The sequence below is a fragment of the Selaginella moellendorffii genome, unplaced genomic scaffold (assembly GCF_000143415.4).
Source record: "Selaginella moellendorffii unplaced genomic scaffold, v1.0 SELMOscaffold_7, whole genome shotgun sequence".
NCBI classification, from domain to species: Eukaryota; Viridiplantae; Streptophyta; class Lycopodiopsida; order Selaginellales; family Selaginellaceae; genus Selaginella; species Selaginella moellendorffii.
In genome coordinates this window covers 2,519,307-2,536,795 of record NW_003314268.1, presented here as the reverse complement: position 1 = coordinate 2,536,795, position 17,489 = coordinate 2,519,307, and the positions used below count along the sequence as shown (strand labels likewise).

The 17,489-nt window shown below is 41.6% G+C and overlaps 4 protein-coding genes and 1 non-coding gene across 6 annotated transcripts; 4 read left to right on the top strand and 1 right to left on the bottom strand.

Moving 5' to 3' along the window:
• Nucleotides 1–110: 110 nt before the first annotated feature.
• Nucleotides 111–2,138, top strand: LOC9634027 (queuine tRNA-ribosyltransferase accessory subunit 2). Its single transcript, XM_024670943.1, has 10 exons — nt 111–310; nt 489–663; nt 721–879; nt 932–1,028; nt 1,103–1,173; nt 1,254–1,305; nt 1,359–1,551; nt 1,626–1,745; nt 1,801–1,918; nt 1,976–2,138. Exons 1-10 carry the CDS (start codon nt 114–116, stop codon nt 2,027–2,029), a joined length of 1,236 nt encoding a protein of 411 aa, XP_024526711.1. The 5' UTR covers nt 111–113; the 3' UTR covers nt 2,030–2,138.
• A 68-nt stretch (nt 2,139–2,206) lies between these two features.
• On the top strand, nt 2,207–3,285 carry LOC112345061. 2 transcript variants are annotated; one of them, XM_024670947.1, is made up of 3 exons: nt 2,207–2,627; nt 2,696–2,943; nt 2,990–3,265. In XM_024670947.1, exons 1-2 carry the CDS (start codon nt 2,314–2,316, stop codon nt 2,913–2,915), a joined length of 534 nt encoding a protein of 177 aa, XP_024526715.1. In that variant the 5' UTR covers nt 2,207–2,313; the 3' UTR covers nt 2,916–2,943; nt 2,990–3,265. The 2 variants fall into 2 exon arrangements, with proteins under 2 accessions (XP_024526715.1, XP_024526714.1); XM_024670946.1 differs by having other exon boundaries at nt 2,696–3,285.
• Nucleotides 3,286–3,343: 58 nt separating this feature from the next.
• LOC112345193 (E3 ubiquitin-protein ligase MARCH1-like) lies at nt 3,344–4,669 on the top strand. Its single transcript, XM_024671502.1, has 2 exons — nt 3,344–4,029; nt 4,274–4,669. Exons 1-2 carry the CDS (start codon nt 3,542–3,544, stop codon nt 4,497–4,499), a joined length of 714 nt encoding a protein of 237 aa, XP_024527270.1. The 5' UTR covers nt 3,344–3,541; the 3' UTR covers nt 4,500–4,669.
• Nucleotides 4,670–4,864: 195 nt separating this feature from the next.
• On the bottom strand, nt 4,865–5,010 carry LOC112345246. Its single transcript, XR_002991985.1, has one exon. It is a non-coding gene; the product is annotated as a U4 spliceosomal RNA (small nuclear RNA).
• A 140-nt stretch (nt 5,011–5,150) lies between these two features.
• On the top strand, nt 5,151–7,170 carry LOC9652495. Its single transcript, XM_024671488.1, has 7 exons — nt 5,151–5,914; nt 5,980–6,037; nt 6,087–6,167; nt 6,224–6,265; nt 6,322–6,558; nt 6,613–6,754; nt 6,816–7,170. Exons 1-7 carry the CDS (start codon nt 5,706–5,708, stop codon nt 7,094–7,096), a joined length of 1,050 nt encoding a protein of 349 aa, XP_024527256.1. The 5' UTR covers nt 5,151–5,705; the 3' UTR covers nt 7,097–7,170.
• The last annotated feature ends 10,319 nt before the right edge of the window (nt 7,171–17,489 follow it).

The window sequence follows — 17,489 nt, the reverse complement described above, 5'->3', positions numbered from 1 at the left end:
ACCCTAATCACGCAAATGCGAATATTTGGCATTTATCGAATCGGACGGATATGCTTTGACCACGAGGACCGTTGGAGTTTCCTTTTTAGAGGTTAGGGTTTGGGGTTTTAGTGATGAGGTTTGCGCTCAAGGCGGGAGGAGGCGATGGCGCGCGCTGTGGTGTCATGAATTTTGGGGCGGCGCTGGCGTCTGTGGACACGCCGTGCCTGCTGCTCTCCACGCGCCGAGGGTTGCCATCGTTTGTCTCTACGGATTTGCTGCCGGAGCTCCATCCAGATGCGCGCGTTCTTCACGTCAATCCAGTGCATTTGTAAGCCCCGCATTGATGTTGTTTCGCTTGTGCGTGGTGTTTTCATTTGGCATTCATAGGTTTGTGTTTTCTTGCTTGCTTCTCCATTTGCATTCATAGATTCTTGCTCGCTCGCTCGCTTCGCTTGTGTGATGTTGTCAGTGCTGGATAGAGTCTTCTTTCTATGATTTCTTTCCAGCCTTGAAGGTCCACCAGTGAGCACAATTCATGAAATTGGTGGAGGACACAAGCTACTTAACTTGCAAGGCAACGCCCTTGTGTCCCTCTCCAGAGACTCAATCGTAAGCGAACCCGACGGAGAAGGGAACACCAAACTTGGTGCAGCCTTTAATACGTCGTCCGGTCGCCGTGTGGTGAGCTTCACGACGCTGGTTCTTGTTTGATCCGTTTTAACTGGATTTTTTCACTAGATTGGTCCTGCAAAGTACATGGAACTTGTCAACGCATTGAAGCCAAATGTGTGGGCTTCAATAGCGGACGAACTTCCCACCTGGGTTTCCCAAAGGCGGAATAAGCTCTCAGTGGATCGGACTCTGCAGTGGCTTGATAAATGCCTTGGTTTGCAATCTGTATGACTTCAGACAAGTATTTTACTTACTAATCTAGTTTGATGTTTTGTAGATTGGCGAAAATACAGCTTTTGGAACCATTGTAGGAGGTGCGAGCATAGAAGAACGAAAGCGTTCTGCTTCAGAGACTGCTAAGAGAAACGTCTCAGGCGAGTACATTTTTATATTCTAGAACTTAGTCTCCGTATTCGTTTTCATTTTTGTGATGACTCCTTGACTGTAGGCTTTTTCATAGGCGGCTTTGGACTTGGGGAAAGCCCAGAGGATCGCTTGACATTGCTGCAAAGTGTTACTGTAAGCTACATGATATCATTTGATAGATATAGATTTTGATTCATGCAACTGGCGTTTGAGGTGTTTTCTGTGCTCTCTAGGATTGCTTGCCGAAAGACCTTCCACGAATTATCAGTGGCCTGGGAATGCCAGGTATATCGATGATTTATCGCATTCCAACTTGTGTGACTAATCCATTGTGCCAGAGGAAATTTTGCAAGCAGTCTCTACTGGTGTCGATATCTTCGACAGCACCTACGCGCATACACTGACCAAAGGAGGCTATGCAATGACCTTTCCACTGTCGATGGACGAAAAGCCGTGGAAATTTTCTCTGGAAGATGGAGCCGGGCTCGGTGCAGACTTCACGAAAATAAACCTCCGATCAATAGCTTACAGGTATTGCTATATGTCCAACTTACGTTATGTCCTAGATAGTGTTTTCCGGCTTAAAGTGTGGCTGATGCTTATAGATGCGACGTGACTCCCCTCAAGCCCGGTTGTACCTGCTATACATGCCAAAAGCACACGAGAGCGTACATCAATCACTTGCTAAACACACACGAGATGGTTGCTCAAACTTTGCTTGACATGTAGGCTTTCTTTTCCTAATTTTCTGGAGCTTGCGTTGACGTTATTCCTTTGCAGGCATAACATTCACCACTACCTCTCGTTTTTCCAAGCAATACGCGATGCGATATGTGGCTCTTATTTTGAAGAGTTTCAGCACTGGTTTATTGGTCAAAGGCGATATTGTGAAAGCGAGGTACACGCTGTAGTCTAAGCTTATCTGACACGAAAACGCCTTGTTGGAACCTCCCAGTGTTTTGACGTGAATGTCAGCTTGCTTACACCGGAAGCCGCTAACATTTTATGAGCGAGGTACAAGATTCTTTCCGGGGCTAGAGCTTACCACGTGTTCTTGTAATTACCAAGTTGTCGCTGGAATTAAGCTCTGAACACAAAGAGGCAAGAATTGGGTGAAATAGTTTTGTTTGTCGCTCTGCAATATTCTGGACTAAATGCTCTTGTTTGCTCCTGTTCATTCGTCAGGAATCAGATGGAGGAATGCTAACTAGGCGATTATCCTGAAAGCGTCCCGAGGTACACACACATACTCGAAGGGAAGGAAATTTGGATCTCTCAAGTGACAAGACAGTAATGATATCAGAGCCTGAAGAAAACGAGACCAGACAGGCCAGGAAATCCGAGGTCGAGCAGTGTAGTCAGGATTTTGTTGCCGTAGATGTGGACGAAACGGCTCCATCAGCAATTAAGCAAGAACTAGAGAGGCTACACGAGCGAAGCCCGGACAGTCTCGAGTCCAATGGAGCAGCAGAAGGCAGAGTTTGCAGAGTGTGCCATCTTCCACTCGAGGCCGATGTCTCGATCGAGCTCGGCTGCTCCTGCAAGAACGAGCTAGCGGTCGCTCATCAACGCTGTGCAGCGACGTGGTTTACGATCAAGGGCAGCAAGTAAGCAAGCTCAAAGCTCTCATTTTCTTCGCATTTCTCTAGTGTTGTTGAAGTTTTCTTTACTCCAGGACATGCGAGATATGCGGCCGGGCCGCCGAGAACGTAAGCTTTGATCGCGCCATCGCTCGAAGACCCGATCATCTCGTCATGAGCGTGGAGCTCAATGTGGAGATGCAAGAGGAGAACTCCTACACCGTCAAGCGTGCTCTTTGCAACTTGCTGCTGTCGCTGTGCGTGGTTATCCCGTTCTTACCGTGGCTCTTCCGGGTACATTTGCTCAAGCTATAAAACTTTTCATTGCTATCGCCCCAGGGAGGTACTTAAAATCTCGATCGAAGCTTTTCCAATCCATTTCTTTCCAGCTCGCTCACAGGGACGATCAACATTGCAACAACAGGGACAGTCCAGGAATCTTCTTTGGTTTTTTTGGTTTGTTTTTTATTCTTCTAATCTAAACAACTTTGGGCGGCCAAGCTTTTGTTTTTGGCTCGCTCTGGACAAAACAAGACAGGGACTTTAACAGGAGCGTACGAAAGGCGTGTTGTACTCACGTACTATTCCGTGACACGGAAGAAATGCACGGAATCTACGTGGTGTGTTTAAAGTTAATAATGTGGCTTTGTCAAAACTTTTTCTAAGTTTATACGCTTCGGGGAAAGAGAAAGAGTTCCAAATAAGTCCTCTTGGAAGAGGTACAAATTAGGGTGCTGTGTAGGTAGATCTACTGCGATTTATTTTCCTTCCCTATTTTGACGAGGTAGTTTTTTTTTCGCTCTGCTCTCTTGGATAGGGGATGAATATTCTCTCTATCTCGCTACATGGAACCACAACGACGCGAGAAGCATTGATTCTCCTCCTCTTTGCGTGTTCTTGAGGGAATCGATCGATGCTTGCGTGCTGCTGAAGAGGGATTTATGGGTGATTCCCGGCAGGAAAATGCCACAGATTTGCAGCATGCAGTGGAAGAATTGGATGAGAGGAAGGAGAAGATCGGGAGATCTCCCAGCCAGGAGCTGGAATCAACATCTTTGTCCTTATCAGCGCCAAGTATCGGTGATGGCTCGGCCGGATCAAAAGCGCAGGATCCAGAGGGGGGGTTCGTGGCAATAGAGATCCAATCCCTCTCCACAAATCCTCCTCCTCCACCGACGAAAGGGGGTTTTGAAGAACACAAGCCACCGCAGCCCCTCGGTGGTGGGGACGAGGAAGACGCCAGAATTTGTAGAGTGTGCCATCTCTCGCTCGGCCTGAAGCGCTCCAGCGATCACGAGGAGGATCCAGGCGATCCAGTCGACGAGGGGATCGCCTCCAGCCCAATTGAGCTCGGCTGCGCGTGCAAGGACGATCTAGCATTCGCGCACCGCCGCTGCGCAGAGACTTGGTTCAAGATCAAAGGCAACAGGTACGAGACATAGAAAAAAAAGAGTTTTTGCTCCTCGTGTCCCCCGCCGCGATTCAATCCAGCATTGAATTAACGGAATCCCCGATTTGGGTCCGCGGGAATCATCATCCCAGTCGGACCCAATTGCGCAGGGCAGGAAATTCGTCTCGCCGGATCGGCGAGCCCGAGTGCCTCCCCTGCTTCCCCGGTTTTTAGGGTTTATGTTCTATCCCGCGTTCTAAGGATTTGTTTGCTGGTTTTGCAGGAACTGCGAGATCTGTGGCCAGCTCGCCCACAATGTGGCTGCTGGCGCGGACGATTCGAGCTGCGGGCGACACAGCGACGAGCAATCGGACACCATATTCGAGCGGGCGGGCGATCCCCATCGCCCGCGCAGCTTCTGGCAGCACAGGCCCATTTGCAACTTTGTGCTCGCCTTCATCGTCGTCATCTTGCTCCTGCCCTGGCTCTTCCGGATCCGCCTCTTCTGATTACAAGAAGTATGAAGTATCACCCTCCCTTTGTTTAATGGCGTTAAGTTGACATCGATTTTGTCCTTGATATTTTTTGTTTGAATATCTCGTTCGCTAGCGTTAGATTACGATCATCGACGTGGGAGTGTAATTGATATAAGAACAAAAACCTTGGCTTGTTATTAGAATGATCTATTAGATTTTAAATCAATAGTTAACTTTAACATCGACGTAGGAGTGTAATTAATATAAGAACAAAAACCTTGGCTTGTTATTAGAATGATCTATTAGTCGAAAGAATTTTAAATCAAAGTTGAAAAGTAGTTATTCCTTTCAAGTTCCTGCCTAGGACGAAGATTTCAACTTAGATTTAAAATTTGTAGGCCCGAGCCTAGGGCGGGCCTTCCAGAAATTCTCGACGGCCTCCCGAAGGAGACACGAAGAGGGGGTTTGGAAATAGTTTTCAACCAGCAATTGACGCGTCTCGGTAAAACCTCATGAACTGCGTCATTGCCCCAAGCGCAAAGATAAAATTATTATTGGGCCCGCGCGGGATTTTATACACCACCACTGGCACAATTCCACGCCCCGGCTAGTGGGATAGGTCACGCTGCGCAGTATATACCTAAGAATATTTTCTAGCCAAACCTAGAAGAATATGCCCGGAAATGTTCTTCGCGCGAGTCATGTGACCGTTGGAATTCTCATAAAAGTATTTGGCTTTTAGGTCTGCGAGAATCCGGAAAGAGGGCTTTGGGATCGATCGATCGAGAGGGTTTTCTCTGCTAGCACAGGCATCCGGATCCAGCGATGTGTTTCGTGGGCAAGGCGTGCAAGCTCATCTATTGCCTTCTCATCCTCGTGATCGTGGTGGTGGCGGTGATGGGCGTCCATTGGGCGAGGCACTGGGCGGATCACGTCAAGCACACCTGCGTCGATGGATACTCTCTCTCCGGCAAATGCGTTCCAGCGCCGCCCCCCGCCGCTCCTCCCGCCGCGCTCGTCAATTCCACATTGTCCATCCGCCGCGGCCTCCGATAGCTAGGGTTTATGCGATTGCTTACTGTTTGATCTGTTGCTGGCTGGCCATTCCGCGCCGGAAGTTCTAGTTCCCGACGTAATCTATCGGCAAATCTTAGCCGTCTAAATTTGAAAATTCCAAAGCCAATCAAAATTAGGTCTATTTTTTCTTTTCCTTGGTCACTGTTTCTTCGCTTGAGAGAAATGGGACGATGCCGCCAGGGCGGATCGATCGGGCAGGGCTCCTGGTACTGGATCCGGGACAAGAAGAGCCGCGGCGCCGGCGATTCCAGCGGATTGGTAGTGATGATGGCGTGGATGTTTAGCAACAAGAGGTATCATATGCCCTACGTCCATCTCTTCAACGAAATTGGCTGGGAATGCCTCGTTTGTCAAGCGCATTTCCTCAATCTGTAAGCTCTCGCTTTGTTTATCCCTTTCTTTCGTCGCCAGACATGATTTTGCGTCATTTTGGTAGATGGTTTCCCACCCGAGCTCTTGCAATTGCTGTGAAGATTTTGGACGAGCTTGTAGAGGTATTCTCCTTCTCCAGGGATGAACTTGAGACCATTTTCTTATATGCAGGAGCTTAGCAAAAGGCCCAGGCCAGTAACTTTTACTTCGTTTTCTGGAGGCATGAAAGCTTGCACATATATGATCATCCAGGTGTGTCCTTTCCATTACATTTATTCCTTTGCGATCATCGTCTTCGGGTCACTCAGATTCTACAAGGAAAACGTCCACAAGGTTTCACGGGCGATATGGTATGCTGAAAGTTCTTCCCAGCTAAAGGCGGTTTTATTTCAATTCTTTTCTTCAGGAAAAGTACAAGATTGTGAGAGATTGCACAGCAGGCTACATATTCGATTCCACTCCTATCAACTTTGTGAGTGAGACTGGGATTCGCTTCGCCAGGCGAATGCTTGGGACCAGTGTGGGGAACAACTTCGCGGTGAAGTTTGGCCTGGAGAAGAGCGGCCGAGCTCTCGAGTCTATGTTTAGCTCCAATTTCGAGCAACAGGGAGTCGAGCTAAATGACTCGTTCTACGCCGCCGTGGTATTGTAGAACTTTCGTAGCCCATGCAAGTATATCTCATTGTCGTCCATGCAGGAAATGGCACCGGCTTTGTTCTTGTGCTCAAGAAATGACGATTTAGCTCCATTCGACGTTATCGAAAAATTTGTCTCGGAAGTGCAAGGCCAAACTTTCAAGAAGGTGACTTTAGTTCACTGGGAAGAGTCTGATCACGTTGGTGAGTTTTTAGTTTCCTTTCACTCTGGATCAAGCTCACTCGCTTTTGTTGTCCGCCACAGCACATTTGCGACACCACACCGAAGATTACAAACGAGCTGTATCAAAGTTTCTCTGCGAGGTTTCTGGTGGTTCGATGGAACAAACCAAAGGATTAATGGCCCAAGAACAAATAGAAGAAGTCAAGCAACACCACCTAGAAGAACGGACTGTGAAGAAGCTTGAGGACGTTGCAAGCATGATCGTAGAAGACGTTTTTGATCTGCAGCACGACTTTAAAGATGACAGTGCAGTCAAAAAGAGGATCATATTAACGTTTCCTGCTATGCGATCAAGGCTCTAAAAGAATTAATCATCCAAGCTAAATGATATTTTACATTGTATATAATCAAAGACTTAACAGTTCCTTATGACCAACACACCCCCAAACTTCTCCAACACAAACACTTAAATTAGGATACAGTGTGTTTCCATGACCTTTATAAACAGGTGTATCAGTTAATATATGGCCTTCCATACAGTGGACAAAGTGTGCTTTATTATTGACTGTTTTATTTGAATCAATCACAGATTAATTGAATTATAAATGAGCAAATCATGAGTTTATTGATCAATTCATGAGTTGATTGATCAGTTCATGATTTGATTGATCAGTTCATGATTTAATTGATCAATTCATGCTATGTTGATTGATAAATTCATGATTTCAAGATTAATCAATTGATTATTCAATGATTTTATTAAGGTTAATTAGCATGTGGACTTTACAGTGCCACAAGGGTTTTAGCTGTGTGTGTAGCCCAGGCTTGTGCTATGCTTCACTCAGTCCAAGAAATTGCAAATGTGGTGCAAAGTTCATTGTTGTACTTTTTTTTATTGGCTGAGGAGACTTGACTACAAAAGTCCTTTGTAAAGAAAAGAAAAGACAAAAGAAGAGACTTTCCAACTCTAATGAAACAAAATCAAGTGCCTAAATACCTTGTTGGCCAGTGCTATGACGAAGTCGACTGTGAAGGCCGAGGCATTTGAAGCAGATCCCATCTCGACTAGGTGCTTATGTTCCTGAGTCTCTGCCTCCAAAATCGCTCCTTCAACCATCTTTTCTCCGCACCTTCCATGCCAAGTCTGGATGTACTCTCAAATTTGTCGCGTCTACCACTTTGTCTTTACACTTCTGAATATATGTGTGGGAACGGTGATGAAACTGCTGAAGAGACTCTTGAGGTTGTTGGCGGAGGAGATCAAGCTCCGCCATATACTCTATGATGAGTAAGGAAAGGCTTGGTCAGGGACTCAAAATACGCAGCCTGTTGTGGAGTGATGCTGAGTGGCCATGAGAGAGCTTGTCCAGAGTGACAAACGGAAATAAGAGAGTCCTCTGGGATTGCCATGGCAGCCAAGAACGACTTCACACTCTCCACATGGATCTTCATCCAATTCTCCTCAAAACTTTGGAAGTATGTGAACATCCAGAATAGTCCTCTGTCTTGGTGCCGCCGTTGTCTTCGTCCTTCCCCGTTGTGATAGAGGTGTAGAACAAATCTCCTCGGAAATCTGTCCCTTAGAACGGGTCCCCGAGTACAAGAGATCCTGCCCTCCCCCTCAACATCCTAGGGCAGTTCACGATCTCTCTGCTGCCACTTCTACCCAAGTTCCATCAATCTACCCCAGATCTAGTCTCTGGATCACGAGTTTCCATCCATACCTTCCCATTTCCACAAAGCAAACCAGATGAAATCAATCGAGATGTGTCCGTACATACGTTCTGTTACTTTTAAATTTCAAATTATTTAGTAATTATCAAGTCCAAATAATTTTAAAAATTAATAAATATATATATTTTTTCTCACATCCAAGAATTGCTGCATAACACAGCAAATTATTACTCACCAACCACTTATACACTTTGATTAATTTCTGATTGCTAGAAAAGTAGCCAAATTAATTAAATTTCTCAATCTAAAACAGCAGGAGGTGGTGGTGTTTCACATTAACATTGTCACTGATTTATAGAGCATTTGCTAGACAAATAGGCCATGCTTCATGGTTTAATGGTGAATAAGGTTGACACACTGATAAATCTTGTGATATAAGTAAACCAAGAGCGGCTAGTGTCCCAGACCAAGATGGTGGGCAATACTGTGGCCATTGTGATCTCTTGCCCTTTCCAGGTAAGAGCTCTCCACTCCATTATTTTTCTCACAAAAGTTTCAAGTTTTCAGATAGCTAGAGTAGTTAACTTCAATAGGCTGGATGTAATTCAGTTCAAAGTATGGTGTGTAATTTCCAAAGTAATTTACAATAAAGGATCCAAACAAAAGACAACCTAGTGACAACATAAGACAATTGAAGACAACCTTACATTAATTGAGGACAACCAAAGACAATCAAGGTCAACTAAGTTCAACTTACAATTGAAGCCCATAGCAGCTTGCAATTTGGCTCAGAGAATATATAACCATTCTAGGGTTTTAGAATATTTGTAGGGGCCATGGAATGGCTTGCCAATAGGGCCATGAATGGCTTCATGACATGTATGGTTTGGATGGCCACTTGGTTGATTGCTAGCAGATGATGATGTGGGCTATAGGGAAGGGATAACAATTAGATTGCCAGTAGCAAGTGATGATGTGTGGGCTGTAAGCTAGGGATAAGGATTCAATTGCCATAATGATGGGCAAGCTGAGATTCAAAATAGTAATGACAATGAGAGAGGGTGGGTGGGCAGTAGTAAGGCAATAATAGGATGTGACTTATAATACTAAGGGATTGGCTATAGGTGAAAATGTGGAGTGTATATGGTTTTTACCTTTTATCCTATGGTGATTTACATAAAGTGGAACCTAAACCCTCCATGTGCCACATATCACATGTCACATGCCACATGCCACATGCCACGTGTCCAAAGAACAGTGGAGTGGAACCCAAGTTTTAGGGCCTTAGGCCACTGAATGAAAGAATAATGCCAAATTCCTAAATATGGAGCTAATTAGCGATAGAACCAGAGCACAAAGCAACTCTCAAGTATACAACACAAGGATTGAAGGGACAAAAACACGAAGCAACTTGGAACAGTCTTAGAGCATCTAATATCCCAATGCTAGGACTAACATGCAAAACAAAGTTAAACGGAGTTTAGTGCTATTTGACCATACCAGTGACTTAACTCAAGGATATGGGTACTCCACCAACTAATATAGTGTGAAACTTAAGTTTAGATTAGACCCAAGCCAAATACAAAACAAAAATAAATATGCAAGCAAGAGTTAAATTAAGCTTCAAGTTGGTCAACCATGCCCAATCTACCCATTATCCCTACTATACATTTGAACCCCCGAGGAACACATGCTTTGGGCTTTCACCCTTATCCACCCTTAGTGCTAAGAGTTAGTTTCTAGGGCTAACTTGAAACTTACCAAATATGGAATGGTATTAGATTGTGAATTTGGACACGGGATAAACACCATTGTGTTTAAAACAATTTCTACATTCCATAAATATGCTAAATTAACAAATCTAAACACTTTTCATAAATAGCAATTAGAACCAAATGGTATTAACACATACAAAGGGTGTTTGGCTGACACGGTATCATCCAGCGATATTGAGGGACTAATATCAACACACAAGGGTTTTTGTCAAGTAACATATTGCTCATTATCACATAGATATGATATAAAATCACAATGACTTGATCATCAATTGAGCAACACCATAAACAATGCCCATGTTATTACTTCAAAAGTTTATGTGAATATCAAGTGCCAACTCAATTCGACAAATGCAACATAAATACCACACTCTATTGATTAGAGATTTACAACACTTAACACCACTAATTTTTGTTCACAACATGGATAATCTTATGCCACTCTCTTTCGGACCAAACTCAAAACTAATCTAATACTGAGCTACTCAAAGAGTAATAACAAGGTTCCCCTGAAAAGAATTGAGTATTATAACCTAAACCTTCAATAGCAAGCTTAAATAAAATGGTTTAACGCTTCACCGCTATCCATCTCATAACTCATCATTTGTAAAACCATCACTTCCAACATGCATCAAAACAGGGACTTCTTGATTGTATGATGTGTATACACACACCTCGTTACAAATCATCTGTCCAAGAAAATAAGATGATTTACATATTTGATCCTTCGTCTCTAATAACTTGTTTTTCGGTCTCATCTTTAACCAAACCTTAGGCTTGTGTTCACACTGCCTTCAGTTCAATCCAAGAAAAGTTTATGAAAGAGCATAGCAATGATTACTTGAACTAATAGATTAATTCCTATAGTCTTGATTGATCCACTTGTAATCAAGCCTAGGAAGGATGGCATGCTAAATAGCTATGGATTAGCCTATTTGCCACTCTTAGCAAACCTAAAGGAGGTTTACTTTTACCCATGGTGTAAGGAACAACTTTTGGAACCATTAATAAGTTAACAATAATCGTGCCAACTCAAAGTGTAACCTTGAGTTGCTAACGTGCCTCATTTACAAGCCCAAGTGCAAACTTGTGCAAACAGAACATCTCAATCTATTTGATGAGCCCAAGAGCAAGCTTACATAATCTAGTATGAAAAGGTAATCAAAATCCATACCTGTAATGTATGTGGTTTTTACCTTTTATCCTATGCTGATTTACCATAGGATAACACCACGAAGTAGAACCTAAACCCTCTATGTGCCACATATCATATGCCATATATCTAAAAGACAATGGTGCGAAACCCGAGTTTCAAGGCCTTAAGCCACTAAACAAAGGAATGGTGTTAAACTCCCAAGCATGGAGCTAAGGAGCAATGGCATTGGAGTACGGAATGACTTCCAAGTATATAGCCCAAGGAGTGAAAGGACAGGAGTATGAAACAACTTGGAACAATCCTAGAGCATCCAATATCCCAATGCTAAGATCAGCATGCAAAACAAAGCCAAACGGAGTTTGGCATTATTTTGGCATACCGGTGGCCTAACGTGAGGATATGGGTACTCCATCAACTAACATGGAATGGAACTTGGGCTTAGACCCAAGTCGGACGCAAAACAAAGATAAGCACACAAATGGGAGCTAGACTATATCTTAGGTTGGTCGGCCATACCCAACCTACCCACTATCCTTACTATATATTTGGAACCCCCCACAACCCCTGCCCCCCTCTTGAGGAACACATGCTTTGGGATTTCACCCCAAGCCTCCCTTAGTACCAAGAGTTAGTCTCTAGGACAAGTTCGAAACTTATTAAATATGGAATGTCCCTAGATTGCAAATTTAGACACGGGATGAACACCATTGTGTTCAAGACAATCTCTACATTCCGTAAATATGTCAAATGAGCAAATCTAGACACTTTCCATAAATAGCATTTGGGACCAAATGGTACTAATACAAAATGCATGATAGCGAGGGTGTTTGGCAGACACAATAAGCTATCATCTAGTGAATATTGAGGGACCAAGCTCAATATCACGGGGGTTCTCAACACTAGTAAGTGCAAGTCAACAAATGAGTTTCTCTAACCAAGTCAAGTATACTTGACTAATAGCACTTAGGAATTCCGTCCTTATGCTCATCTGGTCAAGTGCACATGCGAAGACCAATTTCTCAACTAGCTTAGGTGGAGACTAATAATGGGTTCAGGAATATTGACCTTCTACCATCGTGGCAGTAAGGAAAGAATATTCGAAAGGACTAGCTGATATATAATTTTCGATATCTAAAGTTATATTTGTGACACTCTCCCCCCCTTAGGGATTGACGTCCTCATTGATGCATACTCGAGTCTAGACCACTAGCAAAGAAACAACTCTTGAAAAAGTTCATAATAATCACACTATGTGACAAATGCATCAACTTAAATGAGTTAGTGTAACCTTTTTTTCTAACACGGATGCGCTACTAACTTAGACACCTTCCGGCCGTCGCTGATAAAGAAATGACCAATGGAGTTAGCCACTCTTGCTACTCTGGGTGTCACCCAGCTTACAAAAGTGTGATACACCCCTGCCTGCAAGGACATAGAGAGAGAAGCTAGAGACCCCAACCCTCATGAGCAAAGAAACCAAACCCATCGATAAAGTTTAGATAGACTACTATAAACAAGCAGTTAAAGTTGTTTACATGGTCACGCCCTTTTAACAAAATAAGGAACATTAACAAAGAGGCGGGTGACGTGACCAGTTGATAATAGCTACCCCATGACTAGAGATTTCATTATACATATGAAGTGTTGAAGCCAATTTGCCTATACTGGCTCAAACTCAAAGATTATTAAATGGAAAATATCAAAGTCAAAGACAATGATATCTTAGAGATGAAATTATCAATGAATAAATCTTAGATTAGAACATAAAAGTATTCTAAGTAAGTTATCATCTGATAAGCTAGTATTATAGGATAGGAACCACCAAAATCATCATTTTTTAGAAATATAAGATTCACCATCTAACAAAATTCAATAGCAAGTGTATCATCAAGAAAACTCAATGAAAAAACTTAATTACTAAAAATTGTAGACAGTATGCCCAACAACTTACTAAAGGTAACTCATAGAACACCAAATATCGTTGATTGGCAAGCAAAATACTCACAAATGTATCATCTGAAGGAAATAACATCCCAATCTATCAGAACTAACTCAAGCAATAATCAATAGAATAGAATAAATGTGGCAAAAGCAATAAACACTCATTCATGCCAACTATCACATCAGCTAATCTGACTTGATCTTAATCAACAATACAAAGGAACTAGAGTTGCTTAAGCAAGTGTCAGCAATATCCTACCAATATTTCAAACCCAAGAAACCAATCCAAGGCAAACCACAAAGAACATGTAGTATTACGAAAAGCCATAAGCCATCAAAGAAAACAATTAACCATTATAAAAGATCATCAATCATCCCATCAAAAAGAGATATATAGAATCATCATCAAAGAAGGATTCCACCATCCCGAAGAATAGCGAATCATTCTGTATAAAAACAATAAAAATAAACTTTTTGATGAGGATAATCAACTAACCTAGATGATAGTTAATCATCACCAATGATTGCTAGATGCAAATACTAATTTCAACAACAAAATTATGAGCTCGAATGTCTCCCCCAACAACTCCGAACAAATAGAATAGTAAGCATGAAACTCAAAGACCATATGCTCGAAGAAGTATATATTAAGTCTTGCCTAACAATGATCACAAGTCTGACATGACATATTTCAATGCTAAAGAAAAATTATAGTACACCCCATTTATTCTCATTAACACATCCACTAGCTATACTTCATGATCACAAAGCTAATGAAGAGTAAATCTCCATCAATCCAAAAGCCAATCACAATGGAACTATGCTCAACAAATGATCACTAAACGATCCTCCATGAATCCATCTATAGTAAGATGTAACTCACTTCATAAGAAGCACAAGAAGAATCATCAATAATTAATATATTCCAACTCAAATCCAACAAAGATTCAAACATTTCAATATCGATCACTAACTTTTCATCTCGTAAAGCTAGCATAGTCCATAACTGAATCATTTATTAAGGAAAAGCCAAAGCTCAACCCCTATTAAATAATCTCATCTAAAAGGCAAATAACTCAAACTTACCACTTAGCTCATTTGAATGCTAACATAGTTGTTAACTAGCAAATCCACGAATGCCAATAACACAAAGCCATAGCCAAATCATCAATACTATCTTCATCGAGATTAATGAAATTCAATATCAATCATAAGGAGAGACATCTCATTTCATTTGCATCTCAACATCAAAAATATCAATAATAGAGCATCACTTCAATGCCATCAACACCATAACAAAGCTGGAAGAAAGTAAGAGTGAATCACTACTCAAAGCTCTCTACCAACCAAGCTAACGAAAGTTGAAGATACCTTAGTCAATATTCGAGACTAGTTCTTTAACAATACTTAACTACAGATAACACTTTATCAAGGAGTGAATCACCACATCTAGGACTCAATGAAATCCAACACTATAAACTAAATGCAACCAAATGATATCGACAAAGGAATCGACATGCCAACATAGAAAACCTATACAAGCCACGACACGATCCTCTGTAACACCATCTAGTAAAAGCCTATCATTGCTAAATTATCATTTAGCAAAGCAAGTGTAAAATAGTCCTCAACAAAGTTTACAAGTAATCACTAGTTGCTAAGCAACTAACAATCACTCCTTCAACTTGCTTTCACAAGACCCAAACACTACACTCATGCCATTGAGTCATATATTTGTCTAACATGAATGTAATACCTTAGACACGAGATAAAGGTTTATGGACAAGCACGAACTAAATGACTACCCGAATCCAATTCAACTGCAATTAAGCTCACCAACACATCTAGCCAATAGATTTAAACATGCCTTGAAAAGGCTAGTTATGCATGATCAACACTCAGCCGAAACTAAAGTGAAGACCATGAGATGGACTTATATTGGTACATAACCTCTTCATAAACAAAGCTATAGTACGGGTATTAACATCTTAACTTCAAACAAGTTGGACATCACCATCCTTAACCAAGGCACAGGGTTATCAAGACTAAGTCAAGATCAGTGAGAGCTCACTACTCTCATAGAGTCTTAGTGAAATGCAAGGTGTAATTTGCCACTAAGTAAAACGCTATAGAAGAAAGGCACAAAGATCACCTTTCTAGAAAAGCGCAACAGCCACTTTTCTACACCAACTCCAGACTCTATCCAACTCAATTGCTTTTAGCCCCAAAAGTCAACATCTCTTTTGGGCCGCATCATATAAACTACTTACTAAAGTCTAAACCAACCGAAGTCAACTCCAACCCCTTCACTAGTTTATATTAACTTACGAAAATAGAATGGTTTTCGAGTAAAGTGATCAATAGATCAGCCATTGGAAAAGTGTAAGAAAATTTGTGGAAAATTTTCCATCCTAGAGAAAGAATGACTCTCAGTCCACGAATGCAAACTTTCAAGACTCAGCCAGCTTCCTCCTACTAACAACTTCATATAGGTTCACCTCAACACAAATTTTTAAGGCCTATAGTATACTTAAACATCAAACATCTTTGCCCATTTTTCCGACATCTAATACCGACATTCGCAAAAATGCAAAATGAATGTCCAAGGCTTAATCACAAAGACTATATCTTTGGACATCCACATTGCACTAACATTCTTCTTCAACCACCTTCACGATCTAATGTGAATTCAAAACATTAACAAGAAAAATGACATGAAAAATCAAGCTCCAAAAAAAAACTCCTCATCACTTGAAATAATAATGTCACTTCCATTAACACAAGTGCTAGTGATGTCAATGCTGCAGCTACACACCTTCTCCATTCAATAATGTACTTCAAGTGCTAATGGATCAACTGACAAGCTATAACAAGTGAATGTTATAACCCTTTCCAACACTTTATGGGCAAACCCTCAAGGAAACAAGGTACTAACATAAGCTTAGCATAATGGACCACCATCAAGAATCTAATCAAAGCTACTACAATGCTACTTCGTGCAAGTAAATTAGCTTCACCATCAACCATTTTGGGGTTGATCATCGTTTAACTAAGCAACTTATCAACACATTACTCACAATCACATGGATATGATATAATTATCACAATGATTTGATCATCAATTGAGCAACACCATAAGCAATATATATATCACTACTACAAAGGTTTATGTGAGTATCAAGTGTCAACTCGACTTGACAAAATGCAACATAAATGCCACACTTCACTGATAGAGACTTACAACACCCAACGCCACTAACTTTTATTCACAACACGGACAAGCTCATACCACTCTCTATTTGACCAAACTCAAAACCAATCCAACACCAAGTTACTCAAGGAGCAATAACAAGGTTTCCTAGAAAAGAATTGAGCATTGCAACCCAAATCTTCAATAGCAAACCTAGATAAAATGGTTTAATACTTCACGGCTATCTATCCCACAACTCACCACTTGCAAGACCATCATTTCCAACATGCATCAAAATAGAGACTCTTGATTGCCTAATATGAACACAAGCAATGAGTCATATTGTTACGAATCATTTCTCCAAGAAGAGAAGATGATTTATGTGTTTGATCCTTTGTCCTTGATGACTTTCTTTTTTGTCTCATCTTTGACTAAACTTTACACTTGTTTTCACACTACTTTCAGTCCAATCCAAGAAAAGTTTATAAGAGAGCACGGTAATGATTATTTGAATCAATAGACTCATCTCTATAGTCTTAATTGATCCACTTGTAATCATGCTTAGGAAGGATCTACTAGTCCCGTGCTAAATAGTTACAGACCAGCCTATTTGCCACTCATAGTAAACCCTAGAGAGGTTTATTTTCACCTATGGTACATGGAATAACTCATAGACCACCAATAAGCTAACATTAATCTTGCTAACTCAAAATGTAACCTCGAGTTGCTAATGTGCCTCACTCATAAGCACAAGCACAAACTCGTGCAAACGGAATAACTCAATCCCTTTTATAAGCCTAAGAGCAAACTCACATAATAAGTACAAAAAGGTAACCAAATTTTTATACCCAAGGAACGATTGCAAAGCATTTGCACCTAAACGTATACCCACTCAAATCATTGTTTTCATCTTTGCGTACGCAACAAGATTAGTTGCCCAATCTCATCGGACTGTACTCACTGAGACGTATTCTCTGATACCAAATGTAGTGCACGTGGTTTTTACCCTCTATCTTATG

Coding starts and splice junctions, on each gene's coding strand:
- LOC9652495 (XM_024671488.1), top strand. CDS start 5,706: ATGGGACGATGCCGCCAGGGCGGATCGATCGGGCAGGGCTCCTGGTAC. Junction 6,038..6,086: donor TTTTGGACGAGCTTGTAGAG/GTATTCTCCTTC, acceptor TCTTATATGCAG/GAGCTTAGCAAAAGGCCCAG. Junction 6,266..6,321: donor AAGGTTTCACGGGCGATATG/GTATGCTGAAAG, acceptor TCTTTTCTTCAG/GAAAAGTACAAGATTGTGAG.
- LOC9634027 (XM_024670943.1), top strand. CDS start 114: ATGAGGTTTGCGCTCAAGGCGGGAGGAGGCGATGGCGCGCGCTGTGGT. Junction 664..720: donor CGTCGTCCGGTCGCCGTGTG/GTGAGCTTCACG, acceptor TTTTTTCACTAG/ATTGGTCCTGCAAAGTACAT. Junction 1,306..1,358: donor CAGTGGCCTGGGAATGCCAG/GTATATCGATGA, acceptor CCATTGTGCCAG/AGGAAATTTTGCAAGCAGTC.
- LOC112345193 (XM_024671502.1), top strand. CDS start 3,542: ATGGGTGATTCCCGGCAGGAAAATGCCACAGATTTGCAGCATGCAGTG. Junction 4,030..4,273: donor TTCAAGATCAAAGGCAACAG/GTACGAGACATA, acceptor CTGGTTTTGCAG/GAACTGCGAGATCTGTGGCC.
- LOC112345061 (XM_024670946.1), top strand. CDS start 2,314: ATGATATCAGAGCCTGAAGAAAACGAGACCAGACAGGCCAGGAAATCC. Junction 2,628..2,695: donor TTTACGATCAAGGGCAGCAA/GTAAGCAAGCTC, acceptor TCTTTACTCCAG/GACATGCGAGATATGCGGCC.